Here is a 21,050-nt window from a genome sequence, read left to right as displayed (position 1 = left end):
ACATAGGCTATTCCACGTGGCTGACAAACAGGCAGGCACAGCTGGGATTTTGTGTGTATTGCTCGGATTTCCAGCATCTGCAGATTTTCTCGTTTGTGACTTGACCACTATCTCACTATTTTTTGCTCTCTTTGTACTATTTTAATGTTTTGATATATTTCATTATAATTTATAGTATATTCTATGCATTGTGCTGTATTGCTGCCACAAAACAAATTTCATGACATATGTCAAGGATAATAAGACCTGATACCGATTCTGGAAGAGATGAAGGGCTGAAGAAGGAAATTCTGGGATTTTTTTTGGCTGATAAGGACATTATTTCTAATTTTCACCCCCAAAGGCCAGTAGTTGTGAATGATCAGGGAGGCACACCCATAATACCAGTTTGTAAAATGGAAAATATGGAGTTTTAAACATAGACACATAGACTGTCTCTTCAGGTTCAACCTTATGAAGAACATTAAACACAAAGAAGGAAGGTACTTCCATCAAGTGAAGCAATTCTCTAACCATTGCACAAGGACTCCCAAGTCCCTCTGCACCTGATTTCTGAACTTTGATGATGTCAATGTGATTGAATTGAACATTCAATTAGATTGCATACAGCATCCACCAGTCCATTTTCTGTTTTATATCTGCTCCATTATCACATCAATTTGCATTGTTTTTGTCATTTAATCATGCCTATTCTCTACCAGGCCCTTGTTCTCCAATCCGCTCCTGAGCCTCCCTAATTCTGCAAATATTCATCATCAATTGAAACACTTTATAGTTCTAATGGTCTGAAACATTATCTTCTTTACTCTTTCCACAGATGCTGCCAGATTTGCTAAAATTTCCGTAATTTAATTCTTTTAAAGATTGTTGTTTCGCTTTAAAGTTGCTATTTACATGACAACTGATTAGTCAAATTTAATTAAGACCATAAGATATAGGAGCAGAAGTAGGCCATTTGGCCCATAAAATCTGCTCTGCCATTCAATCACGGGCTGATCCAATTCTTCCAGTCATCCCTACTCTCCTGCCTTCTCCCCATACCCTTTGATGCCCTGGCTAATCAAGAACCTATCTATCTCCATCTTAAATACACCCAATGACCCGGCCTCCACAGCCACTCGAGGCAACAAATTCCTCTGACGAAGTAACTTCTCCGCATCACAGTTCTAAAAGGATGTCCTTCAATCCTGAAATCATCCCCTCTTGTCCTAGACTCCCCTACCATGAGAAATAACTTTGCCATATCTAATCTGTTCAGGCCTTTTAACTTTCGGAATGTTTCTATGAGCTCCCTCCTCATTCTCCTGAACTCCAGGGAATACAGCCCAAGAGCTGCCAGATGTTCCTCATACAGTAACTCTTTCATTCCTGGAATCATTCTCGTGAATCTTCTCTGAACTGCATCCTTTCTAAAATAAGGAGCCCAAAACTGCACACAATACTCCCAAGTGTGGTCTCACGAGTGCCTTATAGAGCCTCAACATCACATCCCTGCTCTTATATTCTTTAGAAATAAATGACAACATTGCATTCACCTTCTTCACCACCGACTCAGTCTGGAGGTTAACCTTTAGAGTATCTTGTACAAGGACTCCCAAGTCCCTTTGCAACTCTGCATTTTGAATTCTCTCCCCATCTAAATAATAGTCTGTCTGTTTATTTCTTTCACCAAAGTACATGACCATACCCTTACCAACATTGTATTCCATTTGCCACTTCTTTGCTCATTCGCCTAACCTATCTAAGTCTCTCTACACTACCCGCTCCTCCACCTATCTTTGTATCATCAGCATATTTAGCAACAAATCTATTAATCCCATAGTCCAAATCATTGACATACACAACACACACAAAATGCTGGAGGAACTCAGCAGGCCAGGAAGCATCTATGGAAAAAAGTGCAGTCGACGTTTTGGGTTGAGACCCTTCGGTAGGGCTGAAGGAAAAAAGCTGAGGAGTATTAAAAGGTGGAGAGAGGGATGAAGTAAAGAGCTAGGACATTGATTGGTGAAAGAGACAGAAGACCATGGAGAAAAGTGGGGGAACATAAGAGGAAGGTGATGGGCGGGCAAGGAGATAAGGTGAGAAAGGAAAAAGGGGGTAGGGTACGGTGAGGGAGGAGATATTACCAGAAATTCGAGAAATCGATGTTCATGCCATCAGGTTGGAGGCTACCCAGATGGAATAGAAGATGTTGTTTCTCCAACCTAAGTGTGGCCTTATCACGACAGTAGAGGCGGCCGTGGAAAGACATATCAGAATGGGAATGCGAAGTGGAATTAAAATGGGTTGCCATTGGGGGATCCTGATTTTTCTTGTGGATGGAGCATAGGTGCTCGGCAAAGAGGTCTCCCAATCTATGGTGGGTCTCACCAATATACAGGAGGACACCCCAGGAGCACCAGACACAGTATTTGACCACAACAGACTCACAGGTGAAGTTTCACCTCACCTGGAAGGACTGTTTAGGGCCCTGAATGGTAGTGAGGGAGGAGGTGTAGGGACAAGGGTAGAACCTATTCTGCTTGCAAGGATAAGTGCCAGGAGGGAGATCAATGGGGATGGATGAATGGACAAGGGAGTCGCGTAGTAGAGCGATCCCTGTGGAAAGCAGAAAGTGGGAAGGGGGTGGGGGGGGGGGAGAAGGTGTGCTTGGTAATGGGATCCCATTGGATATGGCAGAAGTTGCGAAGAATTATGTGCTAGACACAGAGGCTGGTGGGGTGGTACGTATTAAATTTTTTGCACTCTACATACCGCCTTTTAGATCAGCAGATGCCCCCACATACTGAAAGTTGTCCATGTTGATAACATCAATTATTGGTGAAACCACTCTGGTCTTATCCTGTGAAGAGCAAATAAACAGACAGAAAAATGATATTGCTGTCTGGGCAAAATAAACAATTATTAAATGAATGATCTTGTATGGCTTCTTGGCAATCTCAGGAAGTCCCAAGGCGTCAAACAAAGTATCACTTGAACAAAAGTCACTGTTGTAACATTGGGGGTAAAAGATGAGAGGCAACCTGTACATAGCAAGATTCCACAAACAGAATGATTGGATATGCACTTTGGTGCTGTCAGCTAGGAGACGATTAGTCAAGGTATGAAGGAGTGGCATATTCAAAATAGTGATCTTGTATTTATCTACTGGGGCAGATGGATTGAGGTTTAACGTATTCATATAGCTGCCAGCTGCTTTCTGAAAGTTCATCGTAGAACAATCTTACTATAGCTAACACTTTATCATTTCCTGCCAATGTCACCTTACGTACAAATACTCCTGCACTTAGCATCCCTTTATGTGTAATCAGTCTATGTATTCAAGCTAATCTTGTGTATACAGCCAGACTCAGGTACTTGTACAGTTTTTTCATAGGATTGCTTTTATGTTATATATTTATTGTGTTCTTTATGCTTATTGTGTTTTTATGTTGCATCAGATCCTGAGTAACAATCATTTTGTTCTCCTTATTGTTCTCCTTTATGCTTGTGTACTGAAGAATGACAATAAACAATCTTGAATCTGATACATACTGAAGGAAAGATCTATTGATTACCTTCAATCAGGTGAACAAATTTAAATGAAACCAAACAGTTTGTGTATTTACTTCTACTGTTTAGTCTACTCGACTGTCTCAAGCTCTCCAACCATGAAAATATTAAAACAATTATAGCTTACACTAATGTATGTCAGGATAGGGCAAGATAATTTGTATTTACAGTCCAAGATGCTTTTTGGGAATCCTGGGGATGCACAGTGGATTAACTACAGAGCTCTGCCTCACAGATCCAATGACCAAGGGTTCAATCCTGTCCTCCAGTGCTGTCTGTGTGGAGTTTGCAGGCTCTTTGTGACAGAGTGAGCTTCCCCTGGGTTCTCTGGCTTCCTCCCACATCCCACTGTCACATGGGTTGGTAGGTTAATTGGCAACTGTAATTTGCCCCTAGTGTGGTCAGCAGTAGAATCTGAGTTGTGGACAATATGGGAAGGATATATAAAACAAATTAAATGGGATTAGTTAAAATAAGTGCATGATGGTCAGCACAGACATGGTGGGCTGAAGGGCCTGCTTCTGTACTCTCTCCAAGATGTATGACTTTCAGACTCTTAAGTTGTGACTCCAAACATATAAGAAGATATCAATCCAGATGGACACGGCTTGATCAAAGAGGTTTTAAGAACTAGAAGCAGTAAGTGAAAACACTTAGCCATATACAACGAACAGTTAACCTACCAACCCATGCCTTTGGGTCAGAAACAAGAGTAGCAAGCTCCATGTTTAATGGAAATCCTTCATTCTGTATAACAACAGCATTGGGATATTATTGCCTGCCATACTCATTCAAAAATACAACTGAATTAATAGTTATTTTGTTTGTAACTTTATAGACAATACAATCATATTATAGGCCATATCAGGTCTTCCTTTATCAGAAGGCAGCCCTTCGTACAGCCTGCTCCAATAGATTCTGCTGATCATGGTATAGATCGTGCATGTGAATTGGTTAACCATTACAAAGAGCTTGGATTTTCATTTCTGGTTGACCAAGGAGAATTGCTCAACAAATTAGCCCTTCTCAAATTTGAGGTGAAGTCAGCACAATGTTGGAAAAGCAGCTTGGAGTCAATTTTGGCAACATACAGTCCTAATAGTTGCCATGAGGAGGGACCATAGTGTTTTACAGCTTTCAGTCACAATTCAAATGACAGAGACTGTGGAAAAAGACACTAGTAATGTGACACAATGATTCCATAGCAGGGTATCACTGCCCAGCTCTCAAGCATTAACAAAGTAATTTCCTCCTGTTGAAAGGTTTATGCATTTTCAGTACGAGTATCAATTATAAGACCATAAGTCCATAAGACATCAGAACAAAATTAGACCATTCCATCATGGCTGATTATTATTCCTCTCAACCCCATTCTCCTGCCTTCTCCCCCTAATCTTTGACGCTCTAACTAACAAAGAACATATCAACCTCTGCTTTAAATATACACATTGATTTGGTCTCCATAGCTGTCCATGCTGGTGAATTGCATAGAGTCTCCACCCACTAGCTAAAGAAACTCCTTCTCATCTTTGTTCTAAATGGACATCCCTCTATTCTAAGGCTCTGGTCCTAGACTCACCCACTACAGGAAACATCTCCACATTCACTCTGTCTAGGCCTTACAATTTTTGATTGGTTTCAATGAGATTCCATGCCCCCCCCCCTACACCTTCTAAGCTCTGAGTACAGGCACACATCCATCAAACACTCTTCATACGTTAATCCTTTCAACCCTGGAATCATTCTCATGAACCTCCTCTGGACCTTCTCCAAAGCCAGCACACATCTTTTCCTAGATATGGGGTTCAAAACTGCTCACAATCCTACAAGTGCAGTCTGACCAACACCCTGTAAAGCCTCAGCATCACATCCTTGCTCTTATATTCTAGTCCTCTCAAAGATACCACACTAGTATTTTTCCTGTAATACCATGGAATCTTATCTTGTTAACCAGTCTCATGTACAGCACCTTGTCACAGTCTGAAAGTCCAAGTAAACAACATTCACTGATTCTCCTTTCTCCATCTTGCCTGTTCTTTCCTCAAAGAATTCCAACAGATTTGTCAGGCAAGATTTTCCCTTAAGGAAATCACGCTGATTTGACCTACTTTACCATGCTCCTCCAAATACCCCAAAATCTCATCCTTAATAATGGACTCCAACATCTTCCCAACAACTGAAGTTAGGCTAACCAACCTATAATTTCCTCTCTTCTGCCTCCCTCCCTTTTTAAAAAATGGAGTGATATATGCAGTTTTCCAGTCCTCCAGAACCATTCCAGAATCTAGTGATTCTTGAAAGATCATTACCAAAGCCTTCATAATCCTTCAGCCACCTCCTTCAGAGTGCTGGAGTGTAGTCCAACTGGTCCAGATGATTTACCCACCTTCAGACTTTTCAGTTTCCCAAGCAGCTCCTCCTTAATAATAGCAACTATGCTCACTTCTGACCCCAACACTCTTGAACTTCCGGCATACTGCTCATGTCTTCCACTTATTCAATTTGTCTGTAATTTCCTTGAACCCCATTACTACCACTCCAGCATCATTTTACAGCAGTCCAATATCTATTCCCTCCTCACTTTTACTCTTTATATATCTGAAGAAACGTTTGGTAATTTCTTTAATATTATTGGCTAGCTTATATTCCAACTTTTCCTTCTTTATGACTTTTATGATTACCTTCTGTTGATTTCTAAAAGCTTCCCAATCCTCTAATTTCCCACTAATTTTTGCTCTCCAATATATGCCCTCTCTTAGGCTTCTGTGTTGGCATTGACTTCCCTTGTCAGCCACAGTTGTGTCATCCTGCCTTTAGAATACCTCTTCATCTTTGGGATGTATCTATCCTGCGCTTTCCAAATTACTCCCAGAAATTCCAGCCATTGCCGCTCTATCGTCATCCCTGCTAGTGTCCCTTCCAATCAATGTAGGCCAGCTCGTCTCTTATGGCTCTTTAGTCCACTTATACCCTTTAGTCCACTGTAATACTGATACATCAGATTTTATTTTTTCTCTCTCATAATGCAGGGTGAATTCTGTCATATCATGATCACTGTTTCCCAAGGGTTCCTTTACCTTCAGCTCCCTAACCAATCCAGAATTGCCTTTCTCCTAGTGGGCTCAACCACAAGCTGCTCTAAAAATTTGTCATGTAGGTATTCTACAAATTCTCTCTTGGAATCCAGCACCACCTGATTTTCCCCATCTACCTGCATATTGAAATCCCCCATGACTATCGTAAGATTGTCTTTATTATATGCTTTTTTTTCTATTTCCTATTGAAATTTATATTCCATATCCTGGTTATTGGTCAGGAGCCTGTATATAACTCCCATCAGGGTCTTCTTACCCTTGCAGTTTCTTAACTCTACCCACACAATTCTACATCTTCCAATCCTATGTCACATTTTTCTGAGGATTTGATTTCATTTTCTAACCAACAGAACCACTCCACCCCCTCTGCCTACCTGTCCTTTCAATACAATGTGTATCCTTGGATGTTAAGCTCCCAACTACAATCTATTTTTCCAGCCATGACTCAGTGATGCCCACAAAATCATACCTGCCAATCTTCAAATGCACAACAAGATCATTCACCTTACTCCATATACTGTGTGTATTCAAATATAACACAGTCCTGTATTCAAAATTCCTTTCAATTTTGCCCCCCGTGTTACACTTCAACTAATCCCACTGACGGCAATTTGGCCCCATCATCTGCCGTCCATTCTCACAGTCTCACTATACACTGTATCAACATGTATACCAACTGCCCCATTCAATCATTCCTTATAACTAAAGTCCTCCAGGCCCAGAAACATCCTTGTAAATTTTCTCTGTACTCTCTCAACCAACATCTTTTACAATTTCAACATAACATATTGTCAGAGCTGGGGAGCAGCCAATACCCGCAAAAAGAACATCGGCAGGTATCCTGACCTCTGCAAGAGACTGGCAGCTGTTGGTGGACCTTGAAAGGCAACTGAGGTTCCCCGACCATACCACAGCCACCACCCTGCGACCAGACATTGCCCTTGTGTCTGAGTCTATGAAGCAGGTGGTGATGCTGGAGCTGACAGTCCCATGGGAAGATCACTTGGAAGAGGCCTTTGAAAGGAAGCTATCTAAGTATGCAGGACTGGTCAGCAACTGCCAGTGGGCTGGATGGGGAGCGGGGTGTCTCCCAGTGGAAGTTGCTTGTAGGGAATTCACAGCCCGTTCCTTAGCCAGAGCCTCAGCAATTTGGGCATTGAGGGAGAGAGGAAGAGGAGAGCCATCCGCAGTATCACTGATGCAGCAGAGAGGGCCTCAAGGTGGCTGTGGCTCAAGAGAGGGGAGCCATGGAGTCATGTGTAGCTAGCCATCTGGACATAAGCTGGGGTCTGATCAGCCCCGGCTGGGTCACCTGGAGGAGGGTGTATGATGTTGAAAGACCCGAAACACCCGATGATTCCAGGACCATCACTGATGATGTGTCCAGAGGCATCAGTAGATGCATGCACACAGTGATTTAAGAAGGCAAAAGCTTTCTTTACAACCCTAACTTCATGTGACACCACTTTCATGGACCTGTATTCCCAGATCCCTTTGTTCTACCACACTCCTCAGTGCTCTACCGTTCACTGTATAAGATCTACCCTGGTTGGTCCCACTGAAGTGCAAAACCTTGCACTTGTCTGCATTAAATTCCATCTGCCATTTTTCAGCCCATTTTTCTAGCTGATGTAGATCCCTCTGCAAGCCATGACAGGCTTCCTTGCTGTCAACTACACCCCCAATCTTGGTGTCACTTGCAAACCTGTTGATCCAGTTAACCACTTTATCATCCAGCTCATTGATATAAGTGTTGAACAAAAGACCCCGCACTAATCCCTGCAGCACACCACTAATCAGTCTTAGATTGTGTTGGTTGTTAACGCAAACAATACATTTCACTGTATTTTTCAAGTACATGTGATAAATAAATGAACTTGAATCTGAAATCAGAAACACACTACCAGAATTTTTAAAAATCCAACACTGGCTTCTGTCACCACTGTTGCCTTTTAGCTCTGATCAGCAATTTCCAACCCGAAATCCTGATGTCAGGCCTAATATTTGGGCTCATTCAACTCTAAATTGGGCAGAATAAATGTAGATCAGGTCACCACTTTGCAAAAGAATTCCATCAGTCCACAGGAGTGACCTGAACATCCAGTTGCCTGTTTTTTCTTCCCATCCAGTGCAAATCCCCAATGCTGGGTTCACTTCTTAAAATAAAATGCAACAATTTATGTTGCACCTTTAATGTAAAACATTTCAAGATAGTTTAGAGATGCATTAGCAAAGAAAATACAGTAAAAAAATATTAGAACTGATGATCAGAACCCTAGTAGAGGGATGTTTTATAAGAAGCATCAGAATCAGAATCTGGTTTAATATCACTGACATACGTGGTGAAATTTGTTGTTTTGCGGCAGATAAAAAAAACTATAAACTTGATTTAAATCAAGTTGGTATTAAACTATTTGCCTTAAGCTTCTAAACGGCACTTCCGCAAATCACTTTCTCAATCTGTATGCTGTTGGATGAACCCCAAATGTTTTGCTCGTCAGTAAGTTCAGAGACAACACTCCAATACTCATCCAAACTTTCTAATATAAGCAGGAGAAAAGTAGCCAAGCGTGATCCCTACGCACTCGATGCCAGAATGAAACGTTATTAGCTACCCTAAGGCTTTTCTAGATAGAAAAAGACTAGATTGGAATTATGGAATGTTTTAAAAAGGTTCACCACAGGAACAGGATCATAAGACATCAGATACACAAATTAAGAGAAAAGAAAGAAAATGTTGGATTTTATTTTTATTACAAGGAACATGGCAAATATGTAGAATAAATTACCAACACAGATTGGTGCTTAAGAAGTTTTAATGAGTTTCAGGAAGGAATTAGACACAAATGTTTAGTTGGTGCAATAAGACAGGCTTCCAGGCAACATGCCTTTGAGCTGCACACCAAAGTAATGGCAAAAGGTAGGCAAAGGATTATGCAAACTCTGTGTGTTTCCTTCGCTGTCCATCACCAGCTTCAAAAACATACATTAGAATCGTTGTGAGATGCTTTTAGTGAGATGCTATGTTAAAGGTTTTCTGACTATCCATACACGTTATATCTACAGCATCTCACTCTTCCAAACAAAAACTTTAGACATAATTTTCACACCACTACCTCTTCAATACAACTATGGATACATATCACCAGCAATGCATACATTGCAAAAACAAAGACAAATAAAAGCTTTACTGACATGACAACCCAGGACCTTCACTATTCTTGTTACTACCAATAGGAGGGAAGTACAAGAGCTGAAAGACACACACTTCTTGTTTGAGAACTTCTTCCTCTCCACCAATCAGATTTCTGAATGGACAATGAACCTACAAACATTATCTCACCATCCTTGCTCTCTTTTTGCATTACTTATTTCATTTAATATTTTATAAACTACTCAGTGGCAACTTTATTAGGTACACCAGTTCATTAGAGCAAATACCTAATCAGCCAAATACGTGGCAGCAACTCTACGCATTAAAAGCATGCAGACATGGTCAAAAGGTTCAGTTATTGTTCTGACCAAACATCAGAATGGGGAAGAAATGTGATCTTAGTGACTTTGACTGTGAAATGACTGTTGGTGCCAGATGGTTTGGTTTGAGTATCAGAGAGTGTTGATCTCCTAGGACTTCAACGCACAAGTCTGTAGAGTTTAGAGAAAATGATAAAAACAAAAACAAAAAGTGGCAGTTCTGTGGGCAAAAATACCTTGTTAATGAAAGGTCAAAGGAGAATGCCCAGACTGGTTCAAGCTGACAGGAAGGCAACAATAACTCAAATAACCACACGTTATAACAGTGATCTGCAGAAGAGCATCTCTGAATGTACAACATGTCAAACCTTGAAGTGGATGGACCACAGCAGCAGACCACACCAGCTTCCACTCCTGTACCGAATGAAGTGGCCAGTGAGTATATTTTTTTTATTGTAACTAATAGTATTTTTTTATGTTTTGCACTGTGCTGCTGTTGCAAAACAACAAATTTCACAAAATATGTCAGTGGTATTAAACATGATTCTGAACTTCCAGTTCCATATTCTACTATTTGGTCTTCATTATTTAGTTCTATTTTTAAGCCAAGCTTTACTATGATGTGAATATGTTGTCCCAAATCTGCTCCTATCACTTCAGCCAGCCATTTACTTTCTCAAAAAACAAACTCAAGCAACACTTGTTTTTTTTTTCCAGACCAGGAATGTTTTCATCAGGCATTTCCTGGGGCAGCTTGTGCATACAGGAAAGGCGTGGGAGAGGATGGTGTGGGGGGGGGGGGGGGGGGGTCTATTTTCATACAGACTGACCTGGAATTGTGGGCTTTCCCGCATACCTCTACAGGATGCAATCCTCAAATCCTCACTCTTGACATATTTCCCACCATTAGCATTGAATGTCGGACCAGCTGCCAACTGGGAAGGGTGCACCCAAAGTTTTTTCCTCAGCCAGCTGGGCAGAACAATGAAATCCTTTATTCATTTTGCCTCATCCCTTGCTTCAGACTGCAAGGAAGTGATTGGAGTCAACTGATACCACGCATAATTTTTCTCTGAATTAGTTGGAGGAGACAACGTGAAACTGTTGATGCTGCTCCAGCAGCCCAGGTTCAGAATCAGAATCATGCTTATTATCACTGACATATGTCGCAAAATTTGTTGTTTTCTAGTAGCGTAGTGCAATACATAAAATTTACTATATGTTACAATAATAAATAAATTAATAGTACAAAAGAGAATTAGCAAGGTTGTGTTCATGCGATCATGGATCATTCAAAAATCTGCCAGCAGAGATGAAGATGATGTTCCTAAATTGTTGAGTATATATCTTCAGTCTCCTGTATTTGCACAGTAGCTTAGTGGTTAGTGTAATGCTTTCCAGTGCCAGTGAACTGCGTTCAATTCCCACCGCTGTCTGAAAAGAATTTGTACATTTTCCTGGTGACCGCATAGGTTTCCACCAGGTGCTGTGGTTTCCTCTCACTTTCCAAAGACGTATGAGTTAGGTTTATTAAGTTATGGGCATTCTACGTTGACGGCAGAAACATGGCGACACTTGCAGGCTGGTGCCCTACACATTCTCAGACTGTGTTGGTCATTGATGCAAGCAATGCATTTCACTGTATTTTTCAATATTTCTGTGTACATGTGACAACAAAGGCTGATAATTAATCTTTAATCCTCCCCGATGTAGGAAGAGAAGAGGGCAAGTCCCAGATGGCGAGTGCTGTCAGATGCTGTCTTCTTGACACACCGTCTTTTGAAGATGCACTCGAAGGTGGGGAGCTTGGTGTCTGTAATGGGGCTGGCTGAGTCTACAACCTCTGCAGCCTCTTTTGATCCTGTGCATTGGAGCCTCCATACCACAAAGTGGGGCAACCAGAAATGTTGCTCGATTCCATAGGTGTATCACAGACATCTACCTTGGGTGCTGTCTGGGTGAAGTTTGTATGTTGCTCTGTAACTGTGTGGATTTCCTCCAGATGCTCCCATTTCTGTTCAGATCGTAAATATGCGCTGTAGGTTAATTGCTGCTGCAAACTGCCCCAGTGTAAATGGACGATTGCAGGAAAGTCAAAGGGAACTAATGGGCACGTAACAATTTTAGAGGTTTCAGGGAAAGTACGTCAGAACACAGAGCTGAGAGCTGGCACAGACTACAATTACCTGATACATGATGAACGTAGTAGCTTACCTCAACTACCCTCTCCAGAAGTGGTTCCAACCAGTGTTCATTGCATTCGCAATGGCTGTCGAGAAATGTTAGTATGCCTGCTTGTGCTGCATCAGCTCCCCTGACACGTGAACGCATTAGCCCTGTCCGGGTAAGTTAAATAAAGATCATTGATCAGGGACTTAAAAGAAATCTCAGAAACAGAAACGCTAATACAGCCATGTCACCTTGACTTACCCTCACGTCGGTTGTTTCGAAGAATTCGGACCTTCTCAATCTTCGATAGCAAAGTGCCGTCTTCAGCTGAAAGCAGGAATTCACAATTTTTAAAAAAAACTCCTTTCTGACAACATGACCCATGAAAAGGTTTTTATAAAATTACTTACGGTTGTCACTGTAATCGTCAACCAAAATGATTTCTTTGATAAGATATGGAGGACTTTTTCTAAGCACACTGTAAGAAAAAAAAATCATAAATTAAATGCAAAACAAAATTACCACCATCTTAATTAGTCATTTCTGCTATAAGGAAATGCAGATCCTGTAAAAATCCATGCACTCTATTATACTTGCTTGTGAGAACAATTTGTAAAAAGGATTCCAAAGAGCTAAGAGCAAAGAGCTGACACAGTTGTTTTACTTTATGAAGAATAATGTTTCAGTCCTTTATCCTGCTGTTCAATTACTCATGCCAAGATTGGTATGTGGAGATAAGCAAATCTTAACCATTAGTACCACTATTCAACAAAACAAAATCAATCAATTATCAATTATCAATTTATTTTACAAGTTTACAATACCCTTTGTGTGAAAATGGCTCCCAATACCACCATTGAGAGGCATAACTATATTTCTTCTTTTTATATAATTATATCCCATTATTTTGCCCTCCCCTCTCGTAATGGTTTCATTCACTCTTCCATATAACTTTAATTCATCTTAAGACACTTATTTAGATATTTGTACCAATTGAAATCTAATCTCTACAACCTGACCTCATTCCTTATTTCGTCTGATACCAGTATCATTCTGGAGAAATTTCTCTGCAGCTTCTGAAATGAATCCTTCCCTCACAGTATGAAGACCAGAACTGAATGCAGTCCACCAGAGCACAGAATTTTTAGATATTACTTAACCCTAAATATCTTTACCTAAAAGTAAAATCTATTAATCTCAATGCCCGAGTTTTCATTTGGTCTTGCCTCAGTAACACAATGAATTAAACATAACAAGAGGAAATTGCTGAGTTGAGGGGATTGGGTGCAACAGTGTAAAGGCTCCACCCAACACTAAGTGGGAAGTAGAGACGTTCCAGATTTTATTTGGCTCCATTAAAATTCCTCACACGATTAGGCTGTGCATATTACCTTGCAATGCAGAGCACTGCCTGCCTGGATTGTTAAACCTAAGCAGCACACACAAAATGCTGGAGGAACTCGAAAAGTCAGGCAACATCTATGGAGGGAAATAAACAGCAGATATCTTGGGCCCAGGCCCTTCATTGGGACTGGAAAAGAAGGGGGCAGAAGCCAGAACAAAACATAACAAGTAGAACAAACATCCGTAAATGCAGCCTAACTTGATGAGTACCTCCAACATTTTTTGTACTTTGCTCAAGATTTCCAGCATCTGCAGAGTTCCTTGTGTTTAAAACTAAAGCTTTTGATTTTGCATTCAGGCAATTAAAAAAAAGTCCTTGAATCATTTATCACTTAAGCAATTTCAGAGTGGAAGGCCATTACACTCAAAGCAGTGACAAGCTCAGATTCCGAATCAGGTTTATTATCACTGACATATGTGTGAAAGATGTCATTTGGTGTCAGTAAATACAGTGCTAGACATAAAAATAAGAAATAAAAAAAATAAACACACTTCTACTGCAGCCACCACACCACACTCTACTCCTTCCTCTATTTCTGAGCAGTTTGGAAGCAGCAGCTGGTGGGTAAAGGAAATGCAGTGAAGATGAGAATTTTAAATGACACTGTTTGCTGCAGAGAAGAATGCACTGAATGAATAGATTGAAGAAACAAAGTCAAGGTTAATGTTCATAAGGGAACTGGATATGAAAAAGGTTGTACTGACTTTGGGAACTGAGCAGGTGAGTATGACCAAATGGATTGCTTTATTAATCATCCCGTAAATGACGTCAGGCCGAAGTTGAACAAATGGCCTTTGCTGCTGTACATCAATAGCTTTTCACCACATGGCACATTGCCAGGATGCACGGGATACATTTATGCTTCGGCTTTCCAAATTGTTTTCTAGCATTCAAATCAGCTCCGTCAATTTCCACCGATGCACAAAAGAAGATCTGCAGTTAATCCTTCACCTGGAAAGATCAAGTTATCTTCAATGATGCATACATTGATGCAAAGGTACCTAAACTATGGCCAGACTGCATATGGAATATTATGAGCTGTTTTATGCATCATATTTAAGAAAGTATGTGTTGGCATTGGAAAGGGTCCAGAGTAGGTTCACAATGGAAATGAAAGGGTTAATGTATAAGGAACGTTTGATGGCTCAGGGACTCCATTTGCTGGAGTTTAGAGGAATGAGGGGGATCTTAATGAAAGCTAACAAATATTGATAGAGCAGACATGGAGAAGATGTTTCCTATAGTCAGGGAGTGTACAACCACAGGAGGCACAGCTTCAGAATACAAGGATGGTCCTTGAGAATGGAGATGAACCAGAATGGAAATTTAGCTAGAGGGTGGCAAATGCGTGGAATTCATTACACAGTCGGCAGTGGAAGCCAAGTCATTGGGTATATTGAAAGCAAATGTTGGAAGGTTCTTAATTAGTGAGGGCAACAAAGGTTACAGGGAGAAGACAAGAGAATGGGGTTAAAAGGAAATGGCTCATACAAGGGGACATACTTTCAGGAGTTTGGCAGAAAGTATGGTGGGGGGGATGTCAGGGGTAGTTTTTTTCATGATGAGAAGTCTTTTCATTGTTTTATTCCAGTCCTAACGTAAGGTCTTGACCTGAAAAGTCGACTGTACTCTTTTCCATAGATGTTGCCTGGCTTGCTAAACTCCTCTAGCATTTTGTGTGTGTTGCTTGGATTTCAAGCATCTGCTCATTTTCTCTTGTTTGTAAGGAGTTTTAAATAATTTGGTTATCTTTTCTATATCTGAGGCATATGCAAATACAATCTCTCCTTCGGATATTTCCGAATTAAGCCAGAGGTTATGTGAAGAATTCCTGTTTATCAGCTCATATTATTTCCCAGTCAGAACATGCTACACTATGTTCTGACATCTTGAGAAGCTGATATTGCAGGGTTCCCTGAATATGCACCCAGGTTCTGTTTCAATTTTAACATTTCCAGTAAACTGGACAAGTTCACACTGACAACAGTTCATCTTTACCATGCTTCTTAACCTATGTCAAATTTACTTCTCTCATGAGAAACTCTGGGTCTGTACTTGCTGGAGTGTGGAAGAATGAAAGGGGAATCTCATTAAAACCTATCATTGAAAGGCCTACATAGTATAAATGTGGAGAAGATGTTTCCTACAATGGGGGAGTTTTGGACCAGAGGGCACAGCCTCAGAATATAAGTATATCCTTTAGAACACAGATAAGGAGGAGATTCTTTAGCAAGAGAGTGGTGAATCTGTGGAATTCATTGACACAACAGCTGTGGAAGCCAAGTCATTGGGAATATTTAAAGTGAAGGTTGATAGGTTCTTGATCAGTAAGGGTGTCAAAGGTTATGGGGAAAAGACAGGGGGATGGGGTTAAGAGGCACCATGGTGGAATGGTGGAGCAGATCAAGTGGCCTAATTCTGTTCCTATGCCTTATGTTCTCATGATCAACCTTTAATTTTTAATTGCACCAAACACTTGATTCTGTTATGTTCATCAGCTCTGCAGACCTCCGAGATCCCACCACCTTTCTAATTTTGGCTTCCTGTGGCTCTGAAGTTGACAGGTTACAGACATTCTACATGGCCAATAGTTTGGATGCAATTCTAAGCAAAAAGGTAACATGCTCCATTTGCAATAACACTATACAGTGTAACAGCCTAGGTCTTCAGTTTAGAATTCTCTCTGCTTCTCTTCTTCTTTAAGATCCTCTTTAACCATCACTTTTCTGAAAAAGATATCCTATGTGAATTAGTGCCAAAATGTATTTGTTAACATAAAGCACCCTGGGACTTCACTATTTCAAGGGCACTATGTAAATAAAGTTACAGCAAATGCCAAATATTGAGTATGACTTCCATTGTTTTACCTGACAACAGTGCGTAGCAATGCTGATCTTGCTTCATTATGAAAGGTGATGATTACGCTCGTTGCTATCAAGTCAGTTCTCCACTGCTTCCGCCGACACCTGTTAGAAAGAACACAGTACATGGGCACTGCTGAAGTTTGTTGGGGAACAATGTTCCCCATTGTTGTAGTTTCTGATTAAAGCAGCTAGTTAAATTTTAACTTTGTCATATAAGGATGGGAAAATAATGACTTTTATCGATGAATCAAGCAGAAAAAAAGGCTGACAAACATTTAACTTTTGATTGTACTGTGAGTGAGGGGGAGTTCAAATGATACGTTGAGGTGACAGAAGAGGAAATTTCTGTCCATTTTCCTCAGACCATAAATAATTAAACAGCATTATACAATTGTATTGAGTAATTCTAAAGTCAAGTCATCTATTTGCTAAGTTTTAAAGTATAATAGCCTAGTGCAGAAACACCAATGGCCAGGAACATATGAGTCGAAACAGGAAGTCTTGGATACCGCCCAGTCCATCACAGGTGAAGCCATTGAGCACATCTACAAGGAGTGTTGCAAAAGCAGCATCCATCATCAAGGATCCCAACCCCAGCTTCCTGCCATCAAGGCCATGCTGTCTTCTCACTGCTGCCATCAGGAAGGATGTTCAGGAGCCTTAGGTCCAACACCACCGTGTTGAGGAACAATTATCACCTTCAACCATCATGCTCTTGAATGAGCGTGAATAACCTCAATGCTAATCTGATTCCACAATTTAATGACTCACTTTCAAGGAACCGATAACTCATGTTCTCACTATGTATGTATGTATGTATTTATTTATCTATCTATCTATTGATTGCTTGCTTGCTTGATCGTGTTTACAGTTTGTCTTGTTTTGCATTAGTACCAGGTCAGACTCTGTGTGTAGTTTTTCATTGATTTTAATGTATTTCTTTGTTCTACTGTGAATTCCTGTAAGAAAATGAACCTCAAGGTAGTATATGGTGACATATACATACATTGATAATAAATTTACTTTGAATTTTGAAATTTCCTTTTAAAAAGGTTATGAGATGTTTTCTGTCTCTGATCAGGTGTAAAACGATAGGTAATCCATAAAGAAAACAAACAGAAATAGCAACCTTTCCAATTAATTTTTTCGTTCCTAAGGGAAACAGCATTTTTCGAATGCTGCTTGGGTATCCATTTGCCCAGCCTCTTGTAAGCCACAAAGGGAGAAAATGAACTTTATGTATACAAAGCACTATTTGCTACCAGAAATACTACTATTAAAGACTGCTCAGAATTTTGTGCAGCATCTATGTCAGTTTTTATACTGCATATACCCTCAGTGGCCATTTCATTAGGATACTTATACAGCTGCTTGTTAATGCAAGTATCTAATCAGCTAATCATGTGGTAGCAGCTTGATGCATAATAGCATGGTCAAGAAGTTCAGCTGTTGCTCAGACCAAACATCAGAATGGGGAGGAAATTTGATCAAAGTGATTTTGACTGTGAAAGGATTGTTGGTGCCAGACGGTGTTGTTTGAGTATCTCATAAACTGCTGATTTCCTGGGATTTTCATGCACAACAGTTTCTAAACTTTACAGAGAATGGTACAAAAAACAAAATACATCCAGTGAGTAGCAGTTTAGTGGGCGAAAACGCCTCGATAATGAGAAAGGTCAGAGAAGAATGTCCAGACTGTTTCAAGCTGACAGGAAAGAGAAAGCATCTCAAATAACCATGTGTTACAACAGTGGTGTGCAGAATAGCATCTATGAACACACAGCATGTCAAACTTTGAAGTGGATGGGTTACAGCAGCCGAAAACCACACCAGGATCATTTCTATACCTAATAAAGTGGCTACTGAGTACGTCTTCTTTATACCAACACTCCAAATAATTTTTCTAATATAATAATATTATAACAACATATATATAATTTGATCTTAAAGCTGCTGATTTAACATATCCACAGTGGTTTGGTAATTTGATGAGATTCCAATTTCCAAAGAATGCCATTAGCACCTCCATGTTCTCTGGCAACAAAGTTTTTGGATCTCAATAACGGTTAGGTCTGGGTTGCTTTAACCCAGAACAGAATGTGCAAATGCCAGCAAAGGCTTGTGTTTCAAATTAATACCAAAACAGCCTGCTCTCCATATGGTACTACCCTAGGATGCAATATCTGTGGGTGACCCTGACCAACAGAGGGCCTCAATACCAAAAACCAGTCGCAAAACTTGAAGGAAGTCCTAGTTCTGAGGGTAGAGATTAAAATGTTATGGAAGGTTAATGGACAAGTTTTACAAACCAAAATGTATGGAAATATTTTCTGCTGGACTCCTTGCTATCACAGTTCTCCAGTTAAAAGGAACTTACCTTCAAAAAATTAACTTTGTAGTTCTGAATGTCTACTGAACCACAGAAAGAAAATATTTAGCAATTGCAAGAACTCAGGACCCAAGGCATTTTATATCTAGAAAAGACTGTTTTCTTGAAGTGTAATAGATGAAGTGTGGCAACTAACTGGACATAAGATCCTACATGACAACCCAGAACTGACCAGTTAATATATTTTAGTAATGTTGGCTGAGGGAAGGAATATTTGGAAACTAGTAAAGATATACTTCTTACTCAGAGATCTACATTTCTACTCTTCTAATCAGAAAGATGCAGGGATTATGTTTGGAAGATGCCGTTTCTGGGTGATGTAATCATGCAGCCTAAATGGGGGCTTCAACCAACAAACTTTAGTCTGAACCAAGAATGTTACAAAGACAACCAGCTTGGCATGTCTACTTACTGATCGTGTCTGGTGTCTGGAATATTTCTATCCATCTTCAGCTTGTCACTCTCCAGCTGATTAAATTTATTCCGCGCATATGGATCCTGCCCCGTCTTTACTAAAGTAGCCTCGATATAAGCCTCCTGATCGAAGTCTTTCCATTTAACTTTCCCTGTAGACCGATCAAAAACATGCAATCAAAATCAAAGATGCGCTCTAAATCTTTGTGCCTACTGTTCAAGATACAAGTTCCAAGATTCAGGATTGTTTTATTGCCATTCTTCAGTACACCAGTGTAAAAGAGAATGAAATTTTTAAAAAACACTAAGCATAAAAAACTCAATAAATGCAAACATAAAAGCAAAAGCAAATGTATGAATAACTTTAGTGTGGCTATATATATAAACACACACACACACGATTAGCTTATATACATAGGCTGATTATGATCCAGCTATTGTAGTATCTTAATATAAGCCGACTGACGGGAAATAATAAAACGGCTGATGTGAATGTGGTGCTGGTGGGGTTGGAGGGTGGAGGTGTTGATCAGCCTGACAGCTGGGGGAAGTGACTGTTTTTGAGTCTATTGGTCCTGGTGTGGAGCTGTGTAAATAAGATATAGTCTCATCATACTCCATCTGCCTCTGCCAGTAAAAAAAATAACCCTGTCACATTAGTTCAAGTACAAATTTTCATTTTAAAAAAATCAGGAAGGTCAATTTATATTTGTTCAAGGTTTGTAAGAACTGCCTTTCAGAGTTCAAATAACTTTTATCAGTGCACCAGTCTTTTTATACCCTAAGTCAAATATCCAAGATAAATAGCAGGAAGAAACTTTTCTAGTGCAGGATCTGGAAACAAGAATACCCTTTCAGAACCTACATTAAGTCACCTGAACACTAAAACTGGAAAAAGCTATATAAACAAAGATTGCTAGAACAAGCTACAACTAAGTAATGGGTTGTGGGGCTCTTGCCCCACAGCACTAGAAGCCCCTCCTTAATACTGATCTGCAGAGCTATCTGTACAGAGCTTGTACAGATCTGTAGTAACACACACAAAATACTGGAAGAACTCAGTGTTTTGTGTATGTTACTACAACATTTTGTATATATTACTTAGATTTCCAGCATATGCAGATTTTCTCTCGTTTGTGAACAGCTCTGTAGGTACAGATTTCCTCTGGGTGCTCTGGTTTCATCCCACATCCCAAAAACATGCAGGTTCGAAGATTAATTGCTCCTAGTGAATAGGTGAGAGGTACAATCTGGAGTATTTTGATGAGAATGTAGTGACAATTAAAATTGTAATTAATGTAAAATTAGTGTAAATGAGTGGCTGCTGCCTGTCACAGATAAAGCAGGTCAAAGGGCTTATTTCGCCGCTGTATTTCTCTATGACTCCATTGTGAGAAGGGGTAGGCCTAAAAGAAATGTGAAGGGCGTGCTTTTTATATATACAAAGATTGGTGGATGGCTGGAATACATTGCCAGAGTGGTGGAGGCGGCGAATACAATAGAGGCATTCAAGAGCTTCATGCAAAGGAAATAGAAGGATATGGACATTGTGCATACAGAAGGGATTAGTTTAGTTGGGCATTTGATTAATAACACTGGACAACAAAGATTTTGCTTCCTGAATACATTTAGGTGCATCTTATGAATTTTGGGTTACTGAGCATGAAAATCACCATAAAATTTCC

At 40.1% G+C, this 21,050-nt stretch overlaps 1 protein-coding gene across 1 annotated transcript in view; it reads right to left on the bottom strand.

Moving 5' to 3' along the window:
* galnt2 (UDP-N-acetyl-alpha-D-galactosamine:polypeptide N-acetylgalactosaminyltransferase 2) overlaps positions 1 to 21,050 on the bottom strand; it is a 109,604-nt gene that overhangs the window by 38,713 nt on the left and 49,841 nt on the right. The window contains exons 3-8 of the mRNA XM_059982216.1: positions 19,364 to 19,517; positions 16,566 to 16,664; positions 12,704 to 12,771; positions 12,555 to 12,620; positions 12,339 to 12,460; positions 2,758 to 2,845 (exon numbers count right to left, since the gene is read on the bottom strand). Of these exons, the coding sequence (XP_059838199.1) occupies positions 2,758 to 2,845; positions 12,339 to 12,460; positions 12,555 to 12,620; positions 12,704 to 12,771; positions 16,566 to 16,664; positions 19,364 to 19,517 (597 nt within the window). The remainder of the gene's footprint in view (positions 1 to 2,757; positions 2,846 to 12,338; positions 12,461 to 12,554; positions 12,621 to 12,703; positions 12,772 to 16,565; positions 16,665 to 19,363; positions 19,518 to 21,050) is intronic.

Source organism: Hypanus sabinus, chromosome 10 (genome assembly GCF_030144855.1).
Source record: "Hypanus sabinus isolate sHypSab1 chromosome 10, sHypSab1.hap1, whole genome shotgun sequence".
Classification (NCBI taxonomy): domain Eukaryota; kingdom Metazoa; phylum Chordata; class Chondrichthyes; order Myliobatiformes; family Dasyatidae; genus Hypanus; species Hypanus sabinus.
Note: the sequence above shows the minus strand (reverse complement) of the source record. Positions and strands in the feature narration are given on the sequence as shown.